At 40.0% G+C, this 20,005-nt stretch overlaps 2 protein-coding genes across 4 annotated transcripts in view; one reads left to right on the forward strand and one right to left on the reverse strand.

The window, feature by feature from the left end:
• The window catches only part of OIT3 (oncoprotein induced transcript 3), a 42,865-nt gene extending 27,540 nt beyond the window's left edge, over positions 1-15,325 (forward strand). The window contains exon 9 of the mRNA XM_061161773.1: positions 13,742-15,325. Coding sequence (XP_061017756.1) covers positions 13,742-13,774 — 33 coding nt within the window. The 3' untranslated portion in view covers positions 13,775-15,325. The remainder of the gene's footprint in view (positions 1-13,741) is intronic.
• On the reverse strand, positions 127-19,057 carry PLA2G12B (phospholipase A2 group XIIB). 3 transcript variants are annotated; one of them, XM_061161775.1, is made up of 4 exons: positions 18,709-19,057; positions 9,149-9,237; positions 5,420-5,585; positions 127-548 (listed from the first exon to the last, which is right to left on the reverse strand). In XM_061161775.1, exons 1-4 carry the CDS (start codon positions 18,917-18,919, stop codon positions 430-432), a joined length of 585 nt encoding a protein of 194 aa, XP_061017758.1. In that variant the 5' UTR covers positions 18,920-19,057; the 3' UTR covers positions 127-429. The 3 variants fall into 3 exon arrangements, with proteins under 3 accessions (XP_061017758.1, XP_061017757.1, XP_061017759.1); XM_061161774.1 differs by having other exon boundaries at positions 127-551; XM_061161776.1 differs by lacking the exon at positions 9,149-9,237 and having other exon boundaries at positions 127-551; positions 18,709-18,872.
• Positions 19,058-20,005: the final 948 nt, after the last annotated feature.

Below are 20,005 nucleotides of genomic sequence, written 5' to 3' on the forward strand. Positions count from 1 at the left end.
ACTATACTTTATGATATGTGAGGTGCTTATTAGCAACTGAAACATGGACCAGAGGAAAGTCATTGCCTCTCGAATGGTTGGACTCTCCAAAATTTCACTTATTAATATAATTATCAATTCCAAGAATTCCAGTATTTTAGTCTTTATTTTAGTCTTCAAAGTAAGCACTGAATTTCCAGGCAAATATGTCTTGGTTGGGGAGATTGGTGTTAAAGTGAAGAGTAGTTTTCAAATCACTCTGTGTCTTTTTTCCAATCCTCCTTTTCAAAGGTCAAGACTCACTTTCAGCTGGAAAATAGTGTTCTTTTCTGTGCTCTGTGGTATCCAAACTTTTGGGGAAAAGGATGAGGTACATCCACCATACTACCGTCTCCCAGGCTGACAGCCTTGAGTGGTGTCACTCAAAACAGGGAAGGAATCGCCTCTTCCTCACAACTCTTCTTTCTCCTCTTCTGCACAGATGCAAGCTGCCCGCTGACTGTTCATAAAGGGCCGGCAGCCCAAAGTCCATACAGTGTTGAACACAGTATCAGCCAGGGAATCACAGGCTACTTGAAAAAGATTAAGAGAAATATAAGGGTTACTATACAAGACTACCCCAAGTAGTAGTTTGAGTAATTTTGAAGAGGCAGTGTATTTCCAAGGATAACATGATACCCAGAGGAAAGTTAGAAGCAGTGACCCAAATACAGAATTAAAAGGAAAAAAAAAAAGATTTCTGAAAAGCTTTTTCAGAGAAGCTTCTAGCCAATCTAATAAAGCAGAACACACTTTGAGATGCCCTCCTTTTATGGGGCCTCCAGGTCAAAACCATGACTAGCAATCAGAATCTCCCACATCACTATGCTCACTCCATGGAAAATTACATTTTTTTTTCCAGAAGACTCAAATAACACTGTTATGTTTCCTATAGCTTTCCCTATTCAAGTGTGGGATAAATAACTAGGTTACTAACATTTTGTGAAAGATTTGTGCATCTGTATTCATCAGGGATATTGGCCTGTAAATTTGTGTGTGTGTGTGGTGTTCTTATCTGGCTTTGGTATAGGTAAGGCTGGCCTCATAAGACTTGTTTGGAAGTTTTCCCTCTTCTTCAATCTTTTTTTTTTTTTTTTTCAGTTTGACTGCCCAGTCTTAGTTGCAGCTTGCAGAGTCTTCACTGCCACATGCAGGATCTTTAGTTGCAGCTTATGGGCTCTTAGTTGGAGATGTGGAATCTAGTTTCCTGACCAGGGATCAAACCTGGGCTCCCTGCATTGGGAGCACAGAGTCTTAACCACTGAACCACCAGGGAAGTCCTGTCTTCAACTTTTTGAAAGACTGAGAGGGCTTCCCTGGTAGCTCAGATGGTACAGAATCTGCCTGCAATGAGAGAGACCCAGGTTCAATCCTTGGGTTGGAAAGATTCCCTGGAGAAGGGAATGGCTACCACTCTAGTATTCTTGCCTGGAGTATCCCATAGACAGAGGAGAGGATTGGTATTAATTCTTCTTTAAATGTTGAAGCCGCTTAAATAGCCGATTAATTTTTCTTTGAATGTTGAAGCCACTTTAAAAGTGAAGCTATCTGGTTACCAACCAGGAACCTCACCTGAATCTAGAGTCCAAGGATTTTATTGGGCGTCAGTTACATAGGCATTTGATGCTTATGTGACTGATTTCAGTCACTGGTACTCCCAGACCCCCAGAAGGAAGGCAGGTATTCACCATAAAATACACTGGTTGTATAAGCCATCTAGACCAACTGGTATAGTTTGGCTCAAGATCTTAGGCATCCAAAACATTTCATCAGTCAGAATTTTCCAAGAGTTCACTTCCCCAGAGCTGATGAAGGGCTAGTCATCAGCTAGCATGGTTAGAAAATAGCCATTTCTTAGGAATGTGCAGAGTTTTAATAACCCAGATCTTTTGGGTTAGACACTTTCTGTATGACATGGAACAGATATAACAACAGAAATCAGAGATGAGAGAGGAAATGGTAGAGAATAATGTTCTTGGCTAAATTTGAAGCATCAATTTCAAAATAATGATGAAAGTTTTTTCATGTCTTTTAGTATTTTTTGTAAATTTCAATGACTTCTCTTAAGAAATAATGCTTATTAATGATTTTTTTGAAATTCGATGTTTTTGTTAACTTCATGTAAAATTTACTCTAATTAAATTAACATATATAGGAATTTTCCACCTTTTAAAAAAAAAAAGTGAAACCATCTGATCCTAAATTTTTTGTTTGTTGGGAGATTTTTGATTACTGATTCAGTTTCCTTACTAGTAACAGTTCTGTTCAAAATTTTCCTATTTCCTTGTGATTCATTCTTGATAGGTTGGTTGTTTTGAGGAATCCATCTGTTTCTTCTAGGCTGTCTAACTTGTTAGTGTATAATTTTTCATAGTAGACTCTTATGGTCCTTTATATTTCTGTGATATTAGTTTTAATGTTTTCTCTTTTATTTCTGATTTTATTTTCACCCCCCTTTTTTTTTATTCTTGGCAAATGTAGCTAAAGTTTTGTCTATTTTGTTTGTCTTTTTAAAAAAAATCTCCTAATTTAATTGATCTTTTCTGTTGTCCTTTTAGTCTTCATTTCATTTGTTTCTACTCTGATCTTTCTTCTGTCCTTCCTTCTTTCTACAATCTTTGGACTTAATTTGCTTGTCTTTTATTGGTTCTTTGGGGTGTAAAGTTAGGTTCTTGATGTGAAATCTTATTTCTTGATGTTGACATTTATTGCTATGAACTTTCCTCTTATTAATAGAACTGCTAGGAGGGATAGTTAGGGAGTTTGGGGTTGACATGTACACACTGCCATATTTAAAATGGATAGCCAACAAGGACCTACTGTAACTCAGGTACCAACAGTGAACTCTGCTCAATATTTCATAACCTGATTGGGAAAATAATTTGAAAAGAAAGATAAATGTATAGGTATAACTGAATCACTTTGTTGGACACTTGAAACTAGCACAACATTTTTAATAAAAAATACTCCAATATAAAATAAAAAGTTAAAAAAATTAAAATAGATCCAAATAAGTGGAAATAAATCCATGTTCAGTGGTCAGAAAACATAATTTTAAGATGGCAGTATTCCTCAATTGGATCTACAGAACCAACAAAAGTCTTATCAAAATTTCACCTGCCATTTCTTGAAGAAATTGACAAATTGAACCTAAAATTCATGTGGAAATGAAAGAGATACAGAATATCTGAAAAAATCTTGAAAAAGAACAAAGTTGAAGGACACTTCTTGATTTCAGACTTTACTACAAAATTAAAGTAATAAAAACAGTGTGGTACTGGCATAAATCAATAGAATTGAATTGAAAGTCTCAAAATAAACACTGCATTTATGACAAATTGATTTTTTTGACAAGGGTGCAAAAACAATTTAATGTTGAAAAGAATAGTCTCTTTCAACAAATGGTGCAGGAACAAGTGGTGGGAAAGAATAGTCTTTTATTTAACAAATGGTGTATATCCATATACAAAAGAATGAAGCTGGATCTCTTTCTTACACCATACAGAAAAATTAACTAAAATGGATCATAGATTTAAATATATGAGCTAAAGCAAAACTTTTAGAAGAAAACATAGTGACTTTGAGTTTGGCAAAGCCCTTTTACATATGACATCAAAAGTACAAGAAATTCAAAAGATAAAAATGGACTTAAGCAAAATGTAAAACTTCTGGACTACAAATTATATCATCAAGAAAGTGAAAAGTCAACCCATAAAATGAGAGAAAGCATTTGCAAGTCATATATCTCTTAAAAGATTTACATCCAAAATATATAAAGTGTCTTATGACTCAATAATAAAAAGAGAGCCCAATTTTAACGGTGGCAAATGAATAGACATTTCTCCAAAGCAATTATTTAATGGCTAATAAGCACATGAAAAGATGCTCAACATCATTAGCCCACAGGGAAATGTAAATCAAAACCACAATGAGATATAACTTCACACCCAATAGGGTCTATAATAAAATAGATAGATAATAACAGGTGTTGGCAAGGATGTGGAGAAATTGGAGCCTTAATACATTGCTGGCGGGAATGTGAAATGGGGTAGCTATTTTGGAAATCAATTTGTCACAAACTTAGCAAATAACCTAGAAATTCCCCTCCTAGATATATATCCAAGACAAATGAAAACATGTCACCACAAATACTTGTAAATAAATGTTCATACCAGAATTATTTATAATAGTCCAAAGTGGAGACAACCCAAATGTCCATCAATTGATGAAAGAAAACTTGTTTTATCCATATAATGGAATATTATTTAGCAATTAAAAAGGAATGAAATACTGATGCACACTGCAATATGGATAAACCTTACCAAATGAAAGAATCCAGTCACAGAAGACCACATATTTGTAATTCCATTTATATGAATTGTCCAGAATAGCAAATTTAAAGAGACAGAAGACTAATGGTTGCCTAGAACTAGACAGGGGAACATTGTGGTGAGACTGCTAATGGCTCTGGGATTTCTTTGTGGAGTGATGAAATTGTTCTAAAATTTATTGTGGGGAGTAACTTGACCTGACCCTAGATTAGCAGCAGGCATTTTTCACCTTTTATAGGTACAGATAGAAGATAGGAAAAAAAAAAAAGAAGAAGATAGGTGCATTTACAGAGCCTCATTAATTATTCATATTTTCAAGTCTATGCACATTCACTTTAGAACAACACTCTAGACATTGACCTATAACAGGATCCAAGATTCTTCCTGTGACTGACTTTCCCAGTAGCATAAAGCCAGCTCTTCATAAGCCTGAATTTCAAACTTTACCATCTAAAAGTATGCAACACTAATACTTGGATATATTGTTTGGGCTTCAGAAACTAAAGAATTACAATTTTCCTAAGATAAATTAGGAAAAAGAAATTATAGAATCACTGCTAGAAGTTAGGCAGCTAAGCAGTCATTTTTAAATAATTATTCTCGAGGATATAGATAACTTTACACAAAAAGAAGATAGGTTTTTAGAAACTCTTTCTCTTACTGAGAACAAAATAAGAAAAAGAAAAAAAAAAAGCTTCAACCCAACTCCATAGACCTATACAGAATAATTCCTGATATGGAAAATTATTTAACAGTGGAATGGATAATGAAAGCCAGTTGGGCAACACTTGTTCTGGTCTTAGAGGATAGATTTTTATCCTCTGGGAAGGCTTTGGTGTGGCCCTGTCCATCAGGAGTGGCGCCAGCAGCTCCTGGGCAGGACAGCAAGAACTTTCGTGAAGGATTGCCCAGAGTCTCCCTTCCCCCTTGCTTCATTGGTCACAGAGTTCTATAAAGAAAGATCAGTGAACTCGGATGGTCTCTTTGAGTAAAGGGGCTCTGGTTACATTTCTGTGTGAAAACAGGTACCATCCTCTCTGCTCACAGGTCAATGCACTTAAGATACCTACCTTCCACATTGGAGACAAAGCCCAAACTCCGTTTAAGGTCAGAGCAGATAGAGTGGAGACACCATCGGAATTTTGCATCACAACGATACTTGTTGGCACCACAAGTGTCGTAACAGACATCCAGCTGGTTGCAGCACTTGGTCATTGCTGGAATGCCCAAGTCCATCTGGAGAAAAGTGAAGGAAGAAAAGAGAAGAAAGAAAATGCCACGTTTAGACCAAGGACCTTAGGCAACCTTGCCTACTTTGTTCTCAAATTCCTGTTACAGATTCAGATCAGTTCAGGAGCACCAGATGACAGGAGAGAATACATCAAGTTGACAGTCACAGGATGCTAAGTTTTGATCATGATCTAGCCATTAGTTTAATAACTTTGAATGGCCCCTTTCTCTACTTTTTCTTTTACATTTTAGTAGTTTTCAAATTCACAGGCCGCTATGGAGCTAAAAATAGAAAATCAGAAAGTGAGGCAAGAGGACAGAGCTTCAACACTTTCAAATTCAACTAAAACCTTTACTGTGTGAGATTTTTTTTTTTTAACCAAAGATTCCAAGGCTCAGAAGTATGAAAAATTAAGCCTTAGTTCACAAAGAGGTCACCAGGATTTTGCAAGGACCCATTCCATGCAGCACTGTTTTAAGTGTGTGTATCTGTTTGTAATGTGTTGGGGAACAGAGTAGGGTATAGAACATAGTTCCTGACCACAAGGGGACTACGATCAAACAACTTCTAACATACATATACACATACACATTTATAAAGTATCCTATAAACAATTATAAATCTGTCATAAACTAAGTTCCTAGACTTCCACACACAGAGATATCAAATGGGAATTTTTGTAGAGGATTATTAGATGAAGGTATATTTAAGATATAACAAGTAAAGAAAGGAAGTGATAAGTAAATCATATATAAGCAAGTCAACCAGTTTGTTTAGTCATTCAAGGGTCTTATCAGTGTGATATATGTTTTTTATTATATGTACTTTTTAATTAGGGAGAAAGACAAGTTGATAGATGGCCTTGACTTCCAAAGTAACAAGTTAGATTTGATTGGGCCTCCCAGGTGGCATAATGGTAAAGAACCTGCCTGCCAATGCCAGAGACATAAGAGATGTAGGTTCCATCCCTGGGTTGGGAATTCCCATTCGGGTATTCATGACCTGGAATGGCATGGTCATGGCAACCCATTCATGTATTCTTGCCTGGAGAATACATGAACAGAGAAGCCTGGTGGGCTACAGTCCATAGTGTCACAAAGAATCAGACATGACTAAAGCAACTTAGCTTGCATGCACTTGAAGAGGGAAGGGACATGGTACAATAAGTGAATAAAGAGAAGTAATCATAGGAGAACGAGATGGCGAAGGAATAGGTGGACGTGGAGTACATCTCTCTCCACGATTACATCAGGAATACACCTTTAGACACAGAGATGCATGCAGAACACCAGCTGAGAGCTGACAGGAGTACCTGACCAGTAGAAAAGAATATATAGAACCATGCAAAACTCTGTAGGATAAAGGAACTAGGGGGAAAAACAGGAGTGTTAGTAAGCCCTTGGCCAGTGGGGGAACTGAAGCAGGGATCCGATCCCCACATCAGGGCAATTGTCTGATTCATAGGAGAAACATTTAAGGCTGAGAGTGAAAGAGCTGATCTGTGGCAGCCTAAAGGGGATGAGAATCAGACAGTCCTTGCTGCAGCCATACATACCCCGGACAGGGATGCTGGTCCCCTGGAAGGCGTAGCAGCTGGGAGCTGGAGTTTAGGGATTGTGGAGCAATACCAGGGCGAGGGCTACTGTTGACTTCAGAGAGAAAGATGGGGGCAGGAGTGGGGTACGGATGTGAGGAAGGAGACTGTGGTGGGAAATGCCTGTGGAGGAAAGCCAGGCAGCCATGGAAGCAAGGTGATACTACTGAGTCATGTGGAGGGGGTGGAGCCATCACCATAGCCTCTCTTTCCCCACACATCAGCATTGGTAGCTGAACAATAGAGGCTGGCCCATCAAACACCTGAGGCACTGAACTACAGAGTAGGACCCCAGCCAGGGGGGGGTCCCTCTATCTGCCTGATGCACCGAACAACAGAGAAAGGCCCCAGGCAAGGGAGCCCTCTAAGTCCCTGAATGGGTAGAGCTATGGAGAAAGACTGGCCAAAGAGGCCTTCTGATCACCAGCAACAAGAGGGATGACCCAGAGGGATGGGATGGGGAGGGAGGTGGGAGGGAGATTCAGGATGGGGAACACATACAAATCCATGGCTGATTCATGTCAATGTATGGCATAAACCACTACAATATTGTAAAGTAATTAGCCTCCAACTAATAAAAATAATTGGGGGGAAAAAGAAAAAAGACTCTGATAGGGCCATAACTCCTGCAGCGGAGGCAGTCCATGTCCCTGCACACTTGGCATCACCAAGGTCCCCACAAGCCAAGCAGCTGTGCCACATTCACCCTCAACTCTCACTGGGGCAGAGCTGCCACAGGCAAAAAGAGTCTTGCATCTCTGTGCACAGGGTCACTTTGGTAGTGTCTGACTTTGCAACTCTGCAGACTGTGGCCTGCCAGGCTTCTCTGTCAGGGAGGGGGGTTTTCCAGGCAAGAATACTGGTGCATATGGGCCAATACTGGTTGCTGTACCCTTCTAGAGCACTATGTTTCCTGCTCCTCTAGCCACCAACTCCCCTGAGTACCTGGAGCTGCCAGAACCCCCGCAACCCAAGCAGCTGCACCACCTTCACACCTGGCCCTCAGAGGGGCAGACCCAAGTCCTCCAGGGCAGCCTCAGGAGCAAACCCCAATGGGTGACCCATATCCCAAGGTGTCAAAAAAAACCACAGTTGGAATCCAGGGGCAGTGTGGCTAAGGAAGAAGACCCAAAACCTTCCCAACAGCTGTACGAGCTGCAGATTAAATCCACACAATCAACCAGGCAGACTGTGTGTCTATGGAATATGTAAAAGGTCATTGAGAGCTCCTACAAAAGAAAACACACTAGTTCTGATAGCTGTGGACACTGGAGGCAAGAAATACAAGAGTAGGACCAGCTTAGAATCCAAAACAAGACATGAAATCCTTCTACCAATTTTTACATGAAGCTTCTTTTCTAAAGTGAAAAAGGTAAAAGGGTTTCTGAGGGGTCTTTAAAAAATTAATTATTACTTGTTTTTAGAGGAAGCTGATAGTTTGAGAATAGTCAGTGGCAAAGTGAAAAATGTTTTAGCCAGCAGCTGGTTGGCAGGGGACGATATGGGTGTGTGTGTGTGTTTACAGATTTCTATGGTGCTAATACTCCAAACATGATTGATTTAACAGTTCAGACATGAAGTCGGCCACTTGCAAAAGTCCTGAGGATACAGCAATCAGCCCTCACTGGTCAGTACCAGCTTGCTCCAGTACATCTCTAGAAAGTCTCACCAATTTGAAGAAGTCACACTTGTCTGATCTATTTCAAATTAAGTTATGCTTGGTTTGCTAAGGCTCAGCTGATGTTTGCACTGGTGACTTCAAAGTTCACTACCCAATGGCTAATCTGAGGGACAGCTGCACCTGAGAAAAGGAAATCAGATGCTTTCTTTGAAAATTATCTCCTTTTCTCTGTATCCAGTTTAAAATACTAATTATATTGCTCAACCATATTCCATAAGTGATGAGTTCCATCAGAGAGACCTCTTAGATTAGTCAAAACCAGTCAACTAAGAAAACAATGGAGGTGTACATACTCTTTCTGGTACCTTGAGACCCAGGAAATAGGAGCTGCAGCCATTGGGCTCCTGAGGCTTGTAGCCAGGTCTGGGCATTGGTGTCTTTCCTAGCAGGGGAAAGAGAGGAAAGAAGCAGGAAGAAGTGTTTAGAAATGAAGCATTTGGAAACATTCATCAAATAAAAATTGTGTAAAAGTATATTCAGCTTTTCCTTTAAAAGTCACTGCTCATCACCGACTTAAATTAGGTGGTGATGATGACAGTGATGATATCATAAAAAAGTAATAATCTCCAGACCAGACTGGCACTTTTCTCCCAATCTTGAAGAGTTTTATGAGCATTTATTTACTAACAATTCTAACATTTCTTACATGGGTGACCTTGAAGATGAGGTCCATGGCAAAACCAAACTAAAACTTAAGGTCTCTCATTCTTCTATCCACTGTAAGACCACATACTATACACAAAGACCACCACCTGATCATACACTTAAGGGATCAGAATTAAAATAATACCACAAACATTTTTAGAATAGCTTGAAGGAAATTTTGCAAGACTCCATAAATGTAGGCAAAGCATTATTTACCAAAATACAAAGAAAACATGCCTATACAATATTGTAGTTTTTTATGTCATAGAACTAAGGCAAAACTATCTGAAAAGCTTTGGATTTCTTGGTTTCTCCTCCATGGCTTTTGGGTTATTTTATAGTCTTGCAAATACTGACAGAGAAGCCTTGTCAGTGTATCAAGGGTAGTCATTACAGATAAAGATAACCTTGACCTTAGATGACCTCAGAACAGTCATCTGCAGTGAGTATTTTTATGCCATTATCCAGGAAAGAAATATGGGACTAAGAAGTTTAGTGACTTGCCTGAGTCATATAGAAAGTGGGAGGAACTGGGATATAAATCCAGTTTTCCTGTTTGTCTCCGAAACCCATGCTCTTTCCCCTCATTCCTCTGCTTCTTATAGGAGATGCAAGACATAGCAAAAGACTGAGGAAATAAGCCAAGAATTAATCCTCCAAGTGAGACACATGGCATTTCTTCTTTCTCTTCTGTAAGTTTCTCCTATCAGGTATTTTATTCTTAATTATTTTTTATTATGAACTATTTCAACACTAAAGTCAGAGAAACAAATACCTATGTACCCACTACACAGAGACAATGAATGTCAATGTTGCCAAACTTGCTATAAATTTTTTTATGCTTAATTAAATGTTATAAGTATAGTTGAAGTCTCTTTACACCCCATCTTTCTGTTTTAAGTTTTAGATGCTAAGTCTATGCTTTAAAGCTCTCCTTCCTTTTATTCTTAAAAATTGTCTTGATTACTCCTGGACATTTACTCTTGCATATGAATTTGAGAGTCCACTTATTACATTCTACAAGAGACAGCATCAGGATTTTTATTGAAAATACATTGACTTTACAGATTAATTTGGAGACAACTGAATTTCGTAGAATATTCTAAATTTCCAGATATGAGCCTAATATAGCTTTCCATTTACTTAGATCTTTATGTCTTTCAATAGAGTGTTATAATTTACTCCATATGTTTATTATATCTCCTACAAACTATATTATTCAGATGCTTAAACAAGACAGAATATCTTAAGAATATCAGGATCTAAAATTAAGGCTCAGAAGGCTGGAATGATGTCTGCCCTTTTCTGGAACTGAGGCTACTTCTAACCTTCTGCTCTACCAGCCCTGGAATGCAGCCCTGGGTCCCATGATCCAAGATGGTACTTCAACCAACACATCCATATTACAAATAGCAGAATGGAAGAAGGAGGTAAAAAGGTCAGAGGCCCTCTCTTTAATAACCCATTCCAGAATGTTACACACATCACTTCCTCTTACTTCCCTTTGGCCAGACTTTAATCATATGGCAACACCTACTTCAAAAGTGGGCTAGGAAATGAAGGTTTTTTTTCAATGTAGGCAGCCATGAGCCCTGCTTGAAGTTGGAAGGAGGACTTATGAATGTAGAAAAAACGGGGACAATAAGAAGTCTCTGCGGTAGTCTGTTTGGGTATTTGTTGCTGTGGTACAACGTGTTTATAAGACAGTGGTTCAAGATAGCTCTCAGTTTTCCCTGTCCTGGTGTATTTATACCCGTGTGTACTGTCCTATGGTTGGTCTGTGTGACCAACAGAATATGGCAGAAATGGAAGTATGTTGCTTCCAAAATTACATTATAAAAGACTACAAACTTCTGTCATGGAAAGGTCCATGTGGCAAAGGACTAAAGCCTCCTGCTAACAGCCACATGAGTTTGGAAGGAGATCTCCAGCTTCAGTCATATCTTCAGAGGCTGTAGTATCAACAGACAGTGTGACTAGAACCCTTATTAGAAACTCAGAGCCAGAACCACCCAGAAGAGCGTCTAGATCCCTCACCCTGTGTGATACAGTAAATGTTTATTAAATGTTTGCTATTTTTAGCTGCTAAGTTTGTGGGTCACTTGTTTCTCAGCAATACTTAACTATTGCAGTTGCCATTATGATTTGAATCTTTTTTCATTACATCTTTTTCTACAACAGCTTTATTGAGATAAAATTCACATATTATATATTCACTCGTTTAACATAATTCAGTGGGTTTTAGCTGTGAGACCATCACCATAATCTAGTTTTAGAACATTTTTATTATCCCAGAAAGAAACCCAATACCCATTTTTAGAAAAATCTCCATCTTTCATGTTCATCCACGTTGTAGCATGTACTAGTACTTATTCCTTTTTATGTATGAATAATATTCCATTCTCTGGATCTACTACAGTTAGTTTATTCATCCACCATTAATAGACATGGTATTTGTTTCCATGGTATTTTGTTTTTTGGCTATTTGTGAATAGTGCTGCTATGATCAACTGTCTTCAAGTGTTGGTTTGAATATCTGTTTTCAGTTCTTTCGTGTATATGTACCTAAGGAGTGGAATTTGGGGGTCATATAGAAATTCTGTTTAACTTTTTGAGGAACTATCAGCCTGCTTTTTTCAGCAGCTGTACTATTTTGTATTTCCACCAGAAATATACAGAAGTTCCAATTTCTTCAGTCCTCACAGTTTCACTACAGTGTATCTATAAGTGGTCTATATATCTGGAACAATCTGAAGGCTTGGGCTCTTTCACCTCTGGAGAATTCACAGCCGTTGTCTGAATTTTTGTTTATTCATTCTCTATAATTTCTCCTTCTGGGTCTCGTTCTACTGAATGGTGAATCTTTTTGATCCTGTCCTTCTTGTATCTTAATCTCTCTTTTATATTTTCCCTATTTTTCCCTCTGTACTGAATTTTTATTAGCTTCATCAATTTATTTTCTACTTTACTAATTATCTATAGGTTGACTAGCTGCTAGATTATCCGATATGTAACCCATCCACTGAATTGTTTTCTTCTGATGACTACAATTTTTATTTCTGTGAGTTCTATTTAAATCTTTCAAATCTATGTATTCATTTTCATTGTTTTATTTTTAAATTACATTTTCTATCCTTTTATGTCTTTAATAATTTCAAACATTATGATTTTTTATCTCCAGTCTTTGGGATGCCCTTTCATTTTTTAATGTCCACTGACTCTCCCTCATTGTGGATTATCTTTTCAAATGGTATGTAGTTGTTTTCAGAAGGGATTGTTTTTCTAAAAGAATTCCTGTGCCCTGAGTCACATACTGCAGAGTAGTCCCTAATAGCTTTTGCTGTGTCTCTAGGAGACTGAGGATAATTGAGACACACAGGTATTTGTTAATTTCTCAGCTTGGGATACTCATACCAGGCCAACTGAAGAGATTCAGATTCCTCATCTGTACATAGAATATGCTTCAGGTAGTGATTTTTTAGTGGGTATTCATTCCTCCTCCAAGCCCCACCCCCAGGTGGAGAGAAAGCATCCTTGCTGCTTCTAATCCCTTTTAAACAGACTAGACAGTTTCCCAGGCTCTAAACTTTCTGCAGACTGTTCAATTCCAACTTCCCAAACCTTACAATTCTTCTCCTCTCTCTGTATGGTCACTAAAGCACATTCCTCAGCCCATGGAGTCAATATATAATGTTCCAGGCTGACACCTCCAAGGACCACAGCAGCACAAGCCCCTGCTAGCACTCCGTTTTGTGTTTCCTCTTCATTTCGGGAACTTGAAGGTTTCCCTTTATTTCTTTCTAGCTTGAGTGTATATGTATTTGTTTTAATATTTAATTTCCACTTAGCCTTTCTTATTATTTGTAATGGAAGTGTCCTGTACTCGTTGACGGAGTCTGCCAGCCCACCAGTGATTCCTCCATTACTTTTCAAAGGCCTTGAGAAATATAACTTAGTATTGATACTCTACTAACTTGTTGTGTGTGTGTGTTGCACTGGGAGTAGGGGAATGGGTAAAGTGTATTAAATAATACTAGTAATCAAATTATACATATGGAAATAATCACACAATTAAATGCGTATTATCTCTCGGAAGTGAGACTATGGTGATTTTATTTCTTTGGGTTGTTATTTTACAAATGTTCTACTTATACTAGGTTTATAGAAATCAGGGGGAAATTTTCAGTAAACAAACAAATGTCTAAATATGATGGTGAAACTTAACTCTTTTTCTGTTCAAGGGTTTTTGCCGCAGACTCAGTCCAGTTTCCTGAGTTACCCTCTGCTTTTTTTGGACTTGATAACTCACAGAAGATAAAACTCCCAGTTTGAAAGATAATGGATCACCAATTATAGACGTGTCCTACCTGGCCTGCTATTGATGACAGTTACTTTTATTGTATTTAATGTTTCATGATAGTTGCAGAAAGTCTGTTGAGGAGTGAAGCTTGAAATAAAAATTCTAAGAAAAAAGGTGATGGTTTGAGTCCAGACAGAAATTATGTACCAGATTCACACGTTACAGTTGGAGCAGATTTGAGTTGTGTTGAGTCTTTTCAGTTTGATGTTTTGAGTCTAGGCATCAGTTATGCACGATGCCACAAACTAGTTTTATTTTGGGTTTTGGCTACCTATAGGAGACTGACCACCTGATTTTCTGGATCAGCTTGGCAAATACTGGTCCAAGTCCAGCCCATTGGCTGTTCTTGTATAAGCTGCCAGATAAAAATAATTTTTATATTTTTAAATGGTTGGGGGAAAAGTCAAAACAAGGATAATATTTTGTGATATATGAAACTTGAAATTGAAAATTTAGTGCTCATCAAAATTCTTTTCAGAACACAGCAACACTCATTCATTATGTATATTAGCCACAGATGCTTTCACGGAAAAACAAGCCAAAAACTGTTTTGATCTTGATGTGAGAATGGTCCTTTAAGCAAAACAAAAAATGCAGAAGATATAAAGGAAGTACCGATAGACTTGCTCTTGTGGAAATTTAAAACATCTGACTAAAGTGAAACACCACAAAACACTTAAAAGACAAATAAGGGAGTTAGGCATGAAATGAGAGTTCTACCAGCAGACAGGTCCACTACCTTCTGGGCCCATCCGGTTTTTCTCTCTGTCACAGTGAAAATGTCTGGGGTTTATCACCCAGGTTAAGGGTTAAGCCACACGGGAGGCTGTAAACTTTCTCCCCACCGCAGCTGGTTCGGCAGAGGGGTTGACCTAGTGGTCAGAGTGCTGAATTTGAAGTGCACATTTTGTTTCCTGCCAGAAACCCTCAAACACAGCATGAGGAACACAGCAAGGGGGCAAAACAGAACTGTGATAATTTAACTGAAGCAATAAACTCTATTCTAGTCGCTAAAATAGATTCAGTTACTATATGAGGTCAAGTGAGCAACTTGTCCCAAAGATTTGTCCGGGACAATCCCTGTTTCAGTATTTAAAGTCCTTCGTCCCAGGAACCACCGCCCCCCCCAACCTGGCAAACCTCGACAGTTCATCACCTTTCCTGAGAACAACCTTTGCCCTCTAAGTCAATAGCTCTTTCCTTTTTTCAGGCTATACATCCTCTAAGAATCTGATGAAGGCTGTGAATTCTTTGCCTGGAAAAATACACAAACTCACAGGTTCATAAAATTCTGCTCTAAAATTTCAAACAGGTAAAAACTTCTCTAGAAAATAAGAACGCTGATGTTTAAGGATACCTGCTTTCCTAGAACTTAACCTAAGAAGAAAATTATCCTTTTATCCAAGTGTGACAGTGTGCCTGATAACTTAAATCATGATATACAAGACACAGAAACTCTGCCCCAGAGACCTTCATAAAGGCACAGGATATCTAAATCATCATTTGATGATTTCTTCCAGAAGCTGAGAGGGTGTTTTCCAGCCACTAGGATTTCTGTGTTTTTAAATTTTGTATTGAAAAAGAATCGGAAGAATCTGATTGCATAGTTAACTTGTTCTCCAGACCATCTTTCTCAAACATTTATAAAATTTGGTACCTGCCATGCTCTACTTGGTAGCTTGGGTCAGATGTAAAGAATCTGCCTGCAATGCAGGAGGCCAGGATACAATCCCTGGGTCGGGAAGATCCCCTGGTGAAGGGAATGGCTACCCACTCCAGTATGCTGGCCTGGAGAATCCCATGTACAGAGGAGCCTGGTGGGCTGTTCCAGTTCATGGGGTCACAAAGAGTTGGACGCAACTGAGTGACTTTCACTTTCTAACAGCACTAATTCTTATATATACAGTGTCTTTAATTCTTATAACAATCTTGCAAGATAGATATTATTAGCATTAGATATAAACATAAGGAAACAAAGGTTGAGAAAGTTAGGGAACTGTCCAAGGTCACTAGCAATGAGATGTCCTGCACCCCCCACCCCCAGATCAAACCCTTGATTTTTTCCATCAAAGTCTGGTTCAAGGACCATTTGTGCTGTCCTGAGCACAGCGCTATTGAATCAGAATCCCTGAGGTGGGAGAGGCAATCGTGTTCACATTAGTGCAGACTCCTGAGACCAGGTGTGTGTACCATGTATGCTCTTGATTCATGTTGAATCTCTATAGCCCAATCCTTTGGTAAATGCAGATTTTGTGTGTTAACATGAAAACAAACTGTAGGTAGAAGAAGTGTGGCAAATAGTGATGACAGGCTAGCAGGATACAAGCACAAATTGCCTGTCTGAACAACTATGGGCTGAAGTTCTTCCAGAATGATCCCTTAAATAGTGTTGTCTACTTTAGCTGCAATTTGTAATCACCTGGGAAACATTAAAAATAATGATGTCTGGGTCCAACCGAAGGAGATTCCCTTTTAATTGATTCGGGCAGCAAGTGTTTTTTAGAGCCGCCCGGGTGATTCTAAGTGCTGAGTGAGGTAGGGAACCACTGTTTTAAGTGGTGATAAGCACCTACCAAACGGCAATTTTTCTTGTAGACTAACTGTTGCTAAATTGTTCCTCCTGGAAGACATGAAAAAACTGCAGTTTTTAAAGGAGTTCCCCCACCCCCACCCCAAGTGTGATCCCAGGACCCTAGCAGCAGCAAGATCACCTGGGAACTCTTAGAAATGCAGATTTTCTGGCCCCGCCCCAGACCTACCCAATCAGTATACGAGGGGTGGGGGTGAAGCAGTCTTTTTAAACAAGCCCTTTAAAGGGATTTGCAGCACAGGCAAGATTGGGAGTCAGTGCTTTGAAGAAAGTGTTTTGCACAAGAAATGTGTCACAAGGCAAACTGTAAAAGAACAGTTAGTTATTAGATGTTATCTGTTCAAAAGCCTGCTTGATTCTCAATCAACTTGAGAAGATAGTTTGTACTTCTTGAGAAGATAGTTTGGGTGCAGCCTTCAGGTTCTTGGCTCTCTGCATTCCAAAGGTAACAAGGGTTAACCCCCTCTTTCCTATATGGTTTTCAGGTCCCTCTTTGGACAGGTTCCATTTTGCAGAGTGACTGGAGTTACTTGTGACCCTGTAATATCTCTGTTGACTATTCCCATCCCCCACCAGTGATTGCTGCATCGACTGACCCAGGTGGAAACTTGCACCAAACTTTGCTGAAATCTTTTAATGCCATTTTACTAGAGAAGAGGGTTTGGGTCTTGTTTCCCTAAAGAAAGGAAAAAGAAGAAAAAAAAAAAAATCCTGCTGTTATCTATTTGCTAAACCACAGACTTAATAAGTCTTGTGTTGCCACTAGGGAGGAAAGGAGCACCTGTGTTTATCAAATACCTGGAGTTAACCCTTTCCTGCCTCATCCATGCAAACTTGGTGAGCATGGTCTCTGTGACAAGGCATCTCTGCATTTGTCCAGCACACCTTGGATGAAGACGTGGCTAGCAGTCCAGGTGGGCCCTAGCACAGGTTTACTGTATGGAATCGTCACAGAGATGCTGCAGCTTCCTTTTTTTCACTATCTCCCTCTGAGGTTAAAGCTTCTATTCTGTAAAAATTTTGGTTCTGGAATGTTAACCACAGTCTCTTAGTCACTTTCAGTTTGTTAAGAAGAGATTCCCCCTGCTCAGGGGTAAGAAAGGAGTGCAAGACATTGGCTGATCCCAGCAAGTGTGTGGCTTTTTTGAGTCTCTCTCCAAGCTGAGTTTTATCTGTTGTGTCTGGAGAGAATATTTCTCAAATGTTTTCCTTCTAGGCTCAATCACCATTTTCATCTCTTAATCCCACGATGAAACATTTGATAAACTAAACAATGAAATGGATGCTTTTAGGAGACTCTGTATGCTTTCAAAAACATTTTCTTTGGAAGTTACCCCTTGCCTCCCAGCTGTAAGGTCCAGGGCCCCGCTTTCTGCTCCCATTACACTGAATTCCAGTGTGGGGAAAGCAAGAACGGGCCTCAGGGTCTGCTGTTTTGCAGCTAGGCCTGCACGCAGCTTCCCATGTACCCTCTTTACAACTTGGGCGAGGTAGTGCTCCTACCCATTCAGTTCCACATCCAAGACCAGGCCTGAGGGGACAGTGTGGTCACTCAGGGACTGATCCCTGGTGGGCAGAGGCGGCTGGCAGATGCCCATCTTACTCACGTAAGGCCTACCATTGCTGACTGAGGCAGGGACAGCTCTCTTGGTGTGGGGTGGGGTGGGGATGGGGATGGGGTTGGGGGTGGGGGTGGGGTTAGGCGAAGAGACTGACACAGTTGGGAGGAAGGGGTGAACTGTATGAGAGTGAGAGGAGAATCCATTTCCAAGCTAGGCACAGAGTGACTGAGGAAGCTCAAAATTTTCCCTGAATGATCAGCTTCAGTTTTCAGCCCCAGGAGCACCTCACAAAGACATCACCTATTCGTTTTCCTCCTTGCCACCTTTTTCTAAGTATCTACCTGCCTCAAAACAAACCCATTAAAATGGCCCCAGGGAACGAGTATTGCAAAACTCCTTGGAGTAGGTTTGCCAGATAAAACACAGGAAGTGCAGTGAAATATATATTTCAGATAAACAATCAGTAATTTGTCATTATAAGCATGTTCCAAACATCTCAAATATTTAAACAAATATTGGTTGTTTATTTGAAATTCAGAGTTCACTGGGCATTCTGCATTTTAATTTTCTGAATCTGGCAACTACCCTCTAAGAAGTGGATAACAGGGGAAAAGTGCATGACAGATTGTGGCCCTGCTCGGGCTGTTCACAGGTCCACCAGCGATAGTTTCACAGGAAGAGAAACCGTTCACTCACCGTATCGGCACCTGTACTGACAGACGCCATTTTTCCCTCCCAGCAGCTCCAGAAAGGAATCGAAGTAGCTGTTGACAGATTCGAAGCTGCCCCGGATGTGCCGAAGGCCCCAGTCTGAATAGGACTCCTCTGCGTCAGGGCTGGTGTCGCTCTGCGCCAGGCCACCAGCCAGGCTGAGCCACAAGATCAAGAAGCCGACGGCCGGCGTCATCCTGTAGCCAGGTGGGTGCTGAGGTCCCCCCTCAAACTCCCCCAGCCAGTGTCCCGGGAAGTCCAGATGCCAGGCAGGACTGGAAAAGGGATTACCTGGAACGCTCAATCTGTGTGTTTCCCAGAGGTGGACTTTAAACACAGCTATGGAGGTTAGGATGAGATCAGGGCAATTAGAAAGGGCAAAGGTTAGGCAGTAGGAGGGCCTATCTGGGGGACGGCTGGTGAGAGAGCGAACACTTCACAGTGGACTCCCCGGCCCTGGAGCAGGGAAGTTAGTCAGCTTCTGGAGGCGTAAGTTGTGGAGCAATCGGAATCCTACCCCAGACAAGCTGGTTAACCTACAGATTAGTTACAAGTTTGGTCCCCCAGGACCAGCCTTTTGACACAAAGGACCTGGCCACACCCCTAAGCCTGTCACCTGCAGATGGTGTTTAGTGAGCTACAAGAAGATGTATAAAAGACTCAGGAAACCCCCAATGACGGTGAGTCAGCAGTGCCACCTGTACCAGTGGTCTGGGTATTGTCAGAGTTTGCTCCAAGTGTCTGTGAATGCGGCATTCAGATTTAGCACCCCGCCTTCTGTGTCTGTGCCTGCTTTGCTCTCAGACTCTGTCCTCTAGTCTGACAGAGCTCCCCATCATAGCCAACCTACTGCTGGGCATTTTTGCCTCTGTATTTACAGCAGTATTTTTATTTACACTCAGCTGCACCTGGGGTATACAGGTTGAGATAGAACTTGGGGAACTCAGCATTCTTACTGTTATTCTTCCATTGAGTTGCTTAGAAGAGAGTTTATCAGAAACACTATTTGAGATTCTAGGCTTTAAAAATGTTGACTGAAGTCTAGTGTTTTGGTGTCATCTTCAGTTTATACTTTGCTTTTAGTCATGTGAAGAAATAAATTTTATCCATGAAATCACTAGGCTAAAAAGTAATAACTATGGATCAAATGAGTCATTTTGCTTCTCTGTCAAGCCTGGAAATCACAGAAAATAGTGAATTAAATTTCTTCATTGTAGGTAAGAAATGTATTTGTCTAAAGACTCCAGTAATGGTACTCATTATAAAATATTTCACATGAACA

Source organism: Dama dama, chromosome 15 (genome assembly GCF_033118175.1).
Source record: "Dama dama isolate Ldn47 chromosome 15, ASM3311817v1, whole genome shotgun sequence".
NCBI lineage: Eukaryota > Metazoa > Chordata > Mammalia > Artiodactyla > Cervidae > Dama > Dama dama.

What these genes read in the sequence shown, in the direction of transcription:
- PLA2G12B (XM_061161774.1), bottom strand. Translation starts at nt 18,919, where the DNA reads ATGACGCCGGCCGTCGGCTTCTTGATCTTGTGGCTCAGCCTGGCTGGT. An exon ending in GTCTCAAGGTACCAGAAAGA is followed by an intron (nt 5,586 to 9,148) that starts GTATGTACACCT and finishes ACTTTTCTCCAG; the next exon opens with ATGGACTTGGGCATTCCAGC. An exon ending in CTTTGTCTCCAATGTGGAAG is followed by an intron (nt 552 to 5,419) that starts GTAGGTATCTTA and finishes ATCTTTTTCAAG; the next exon opens with TAGCCTGTGATTCCCTGGCT.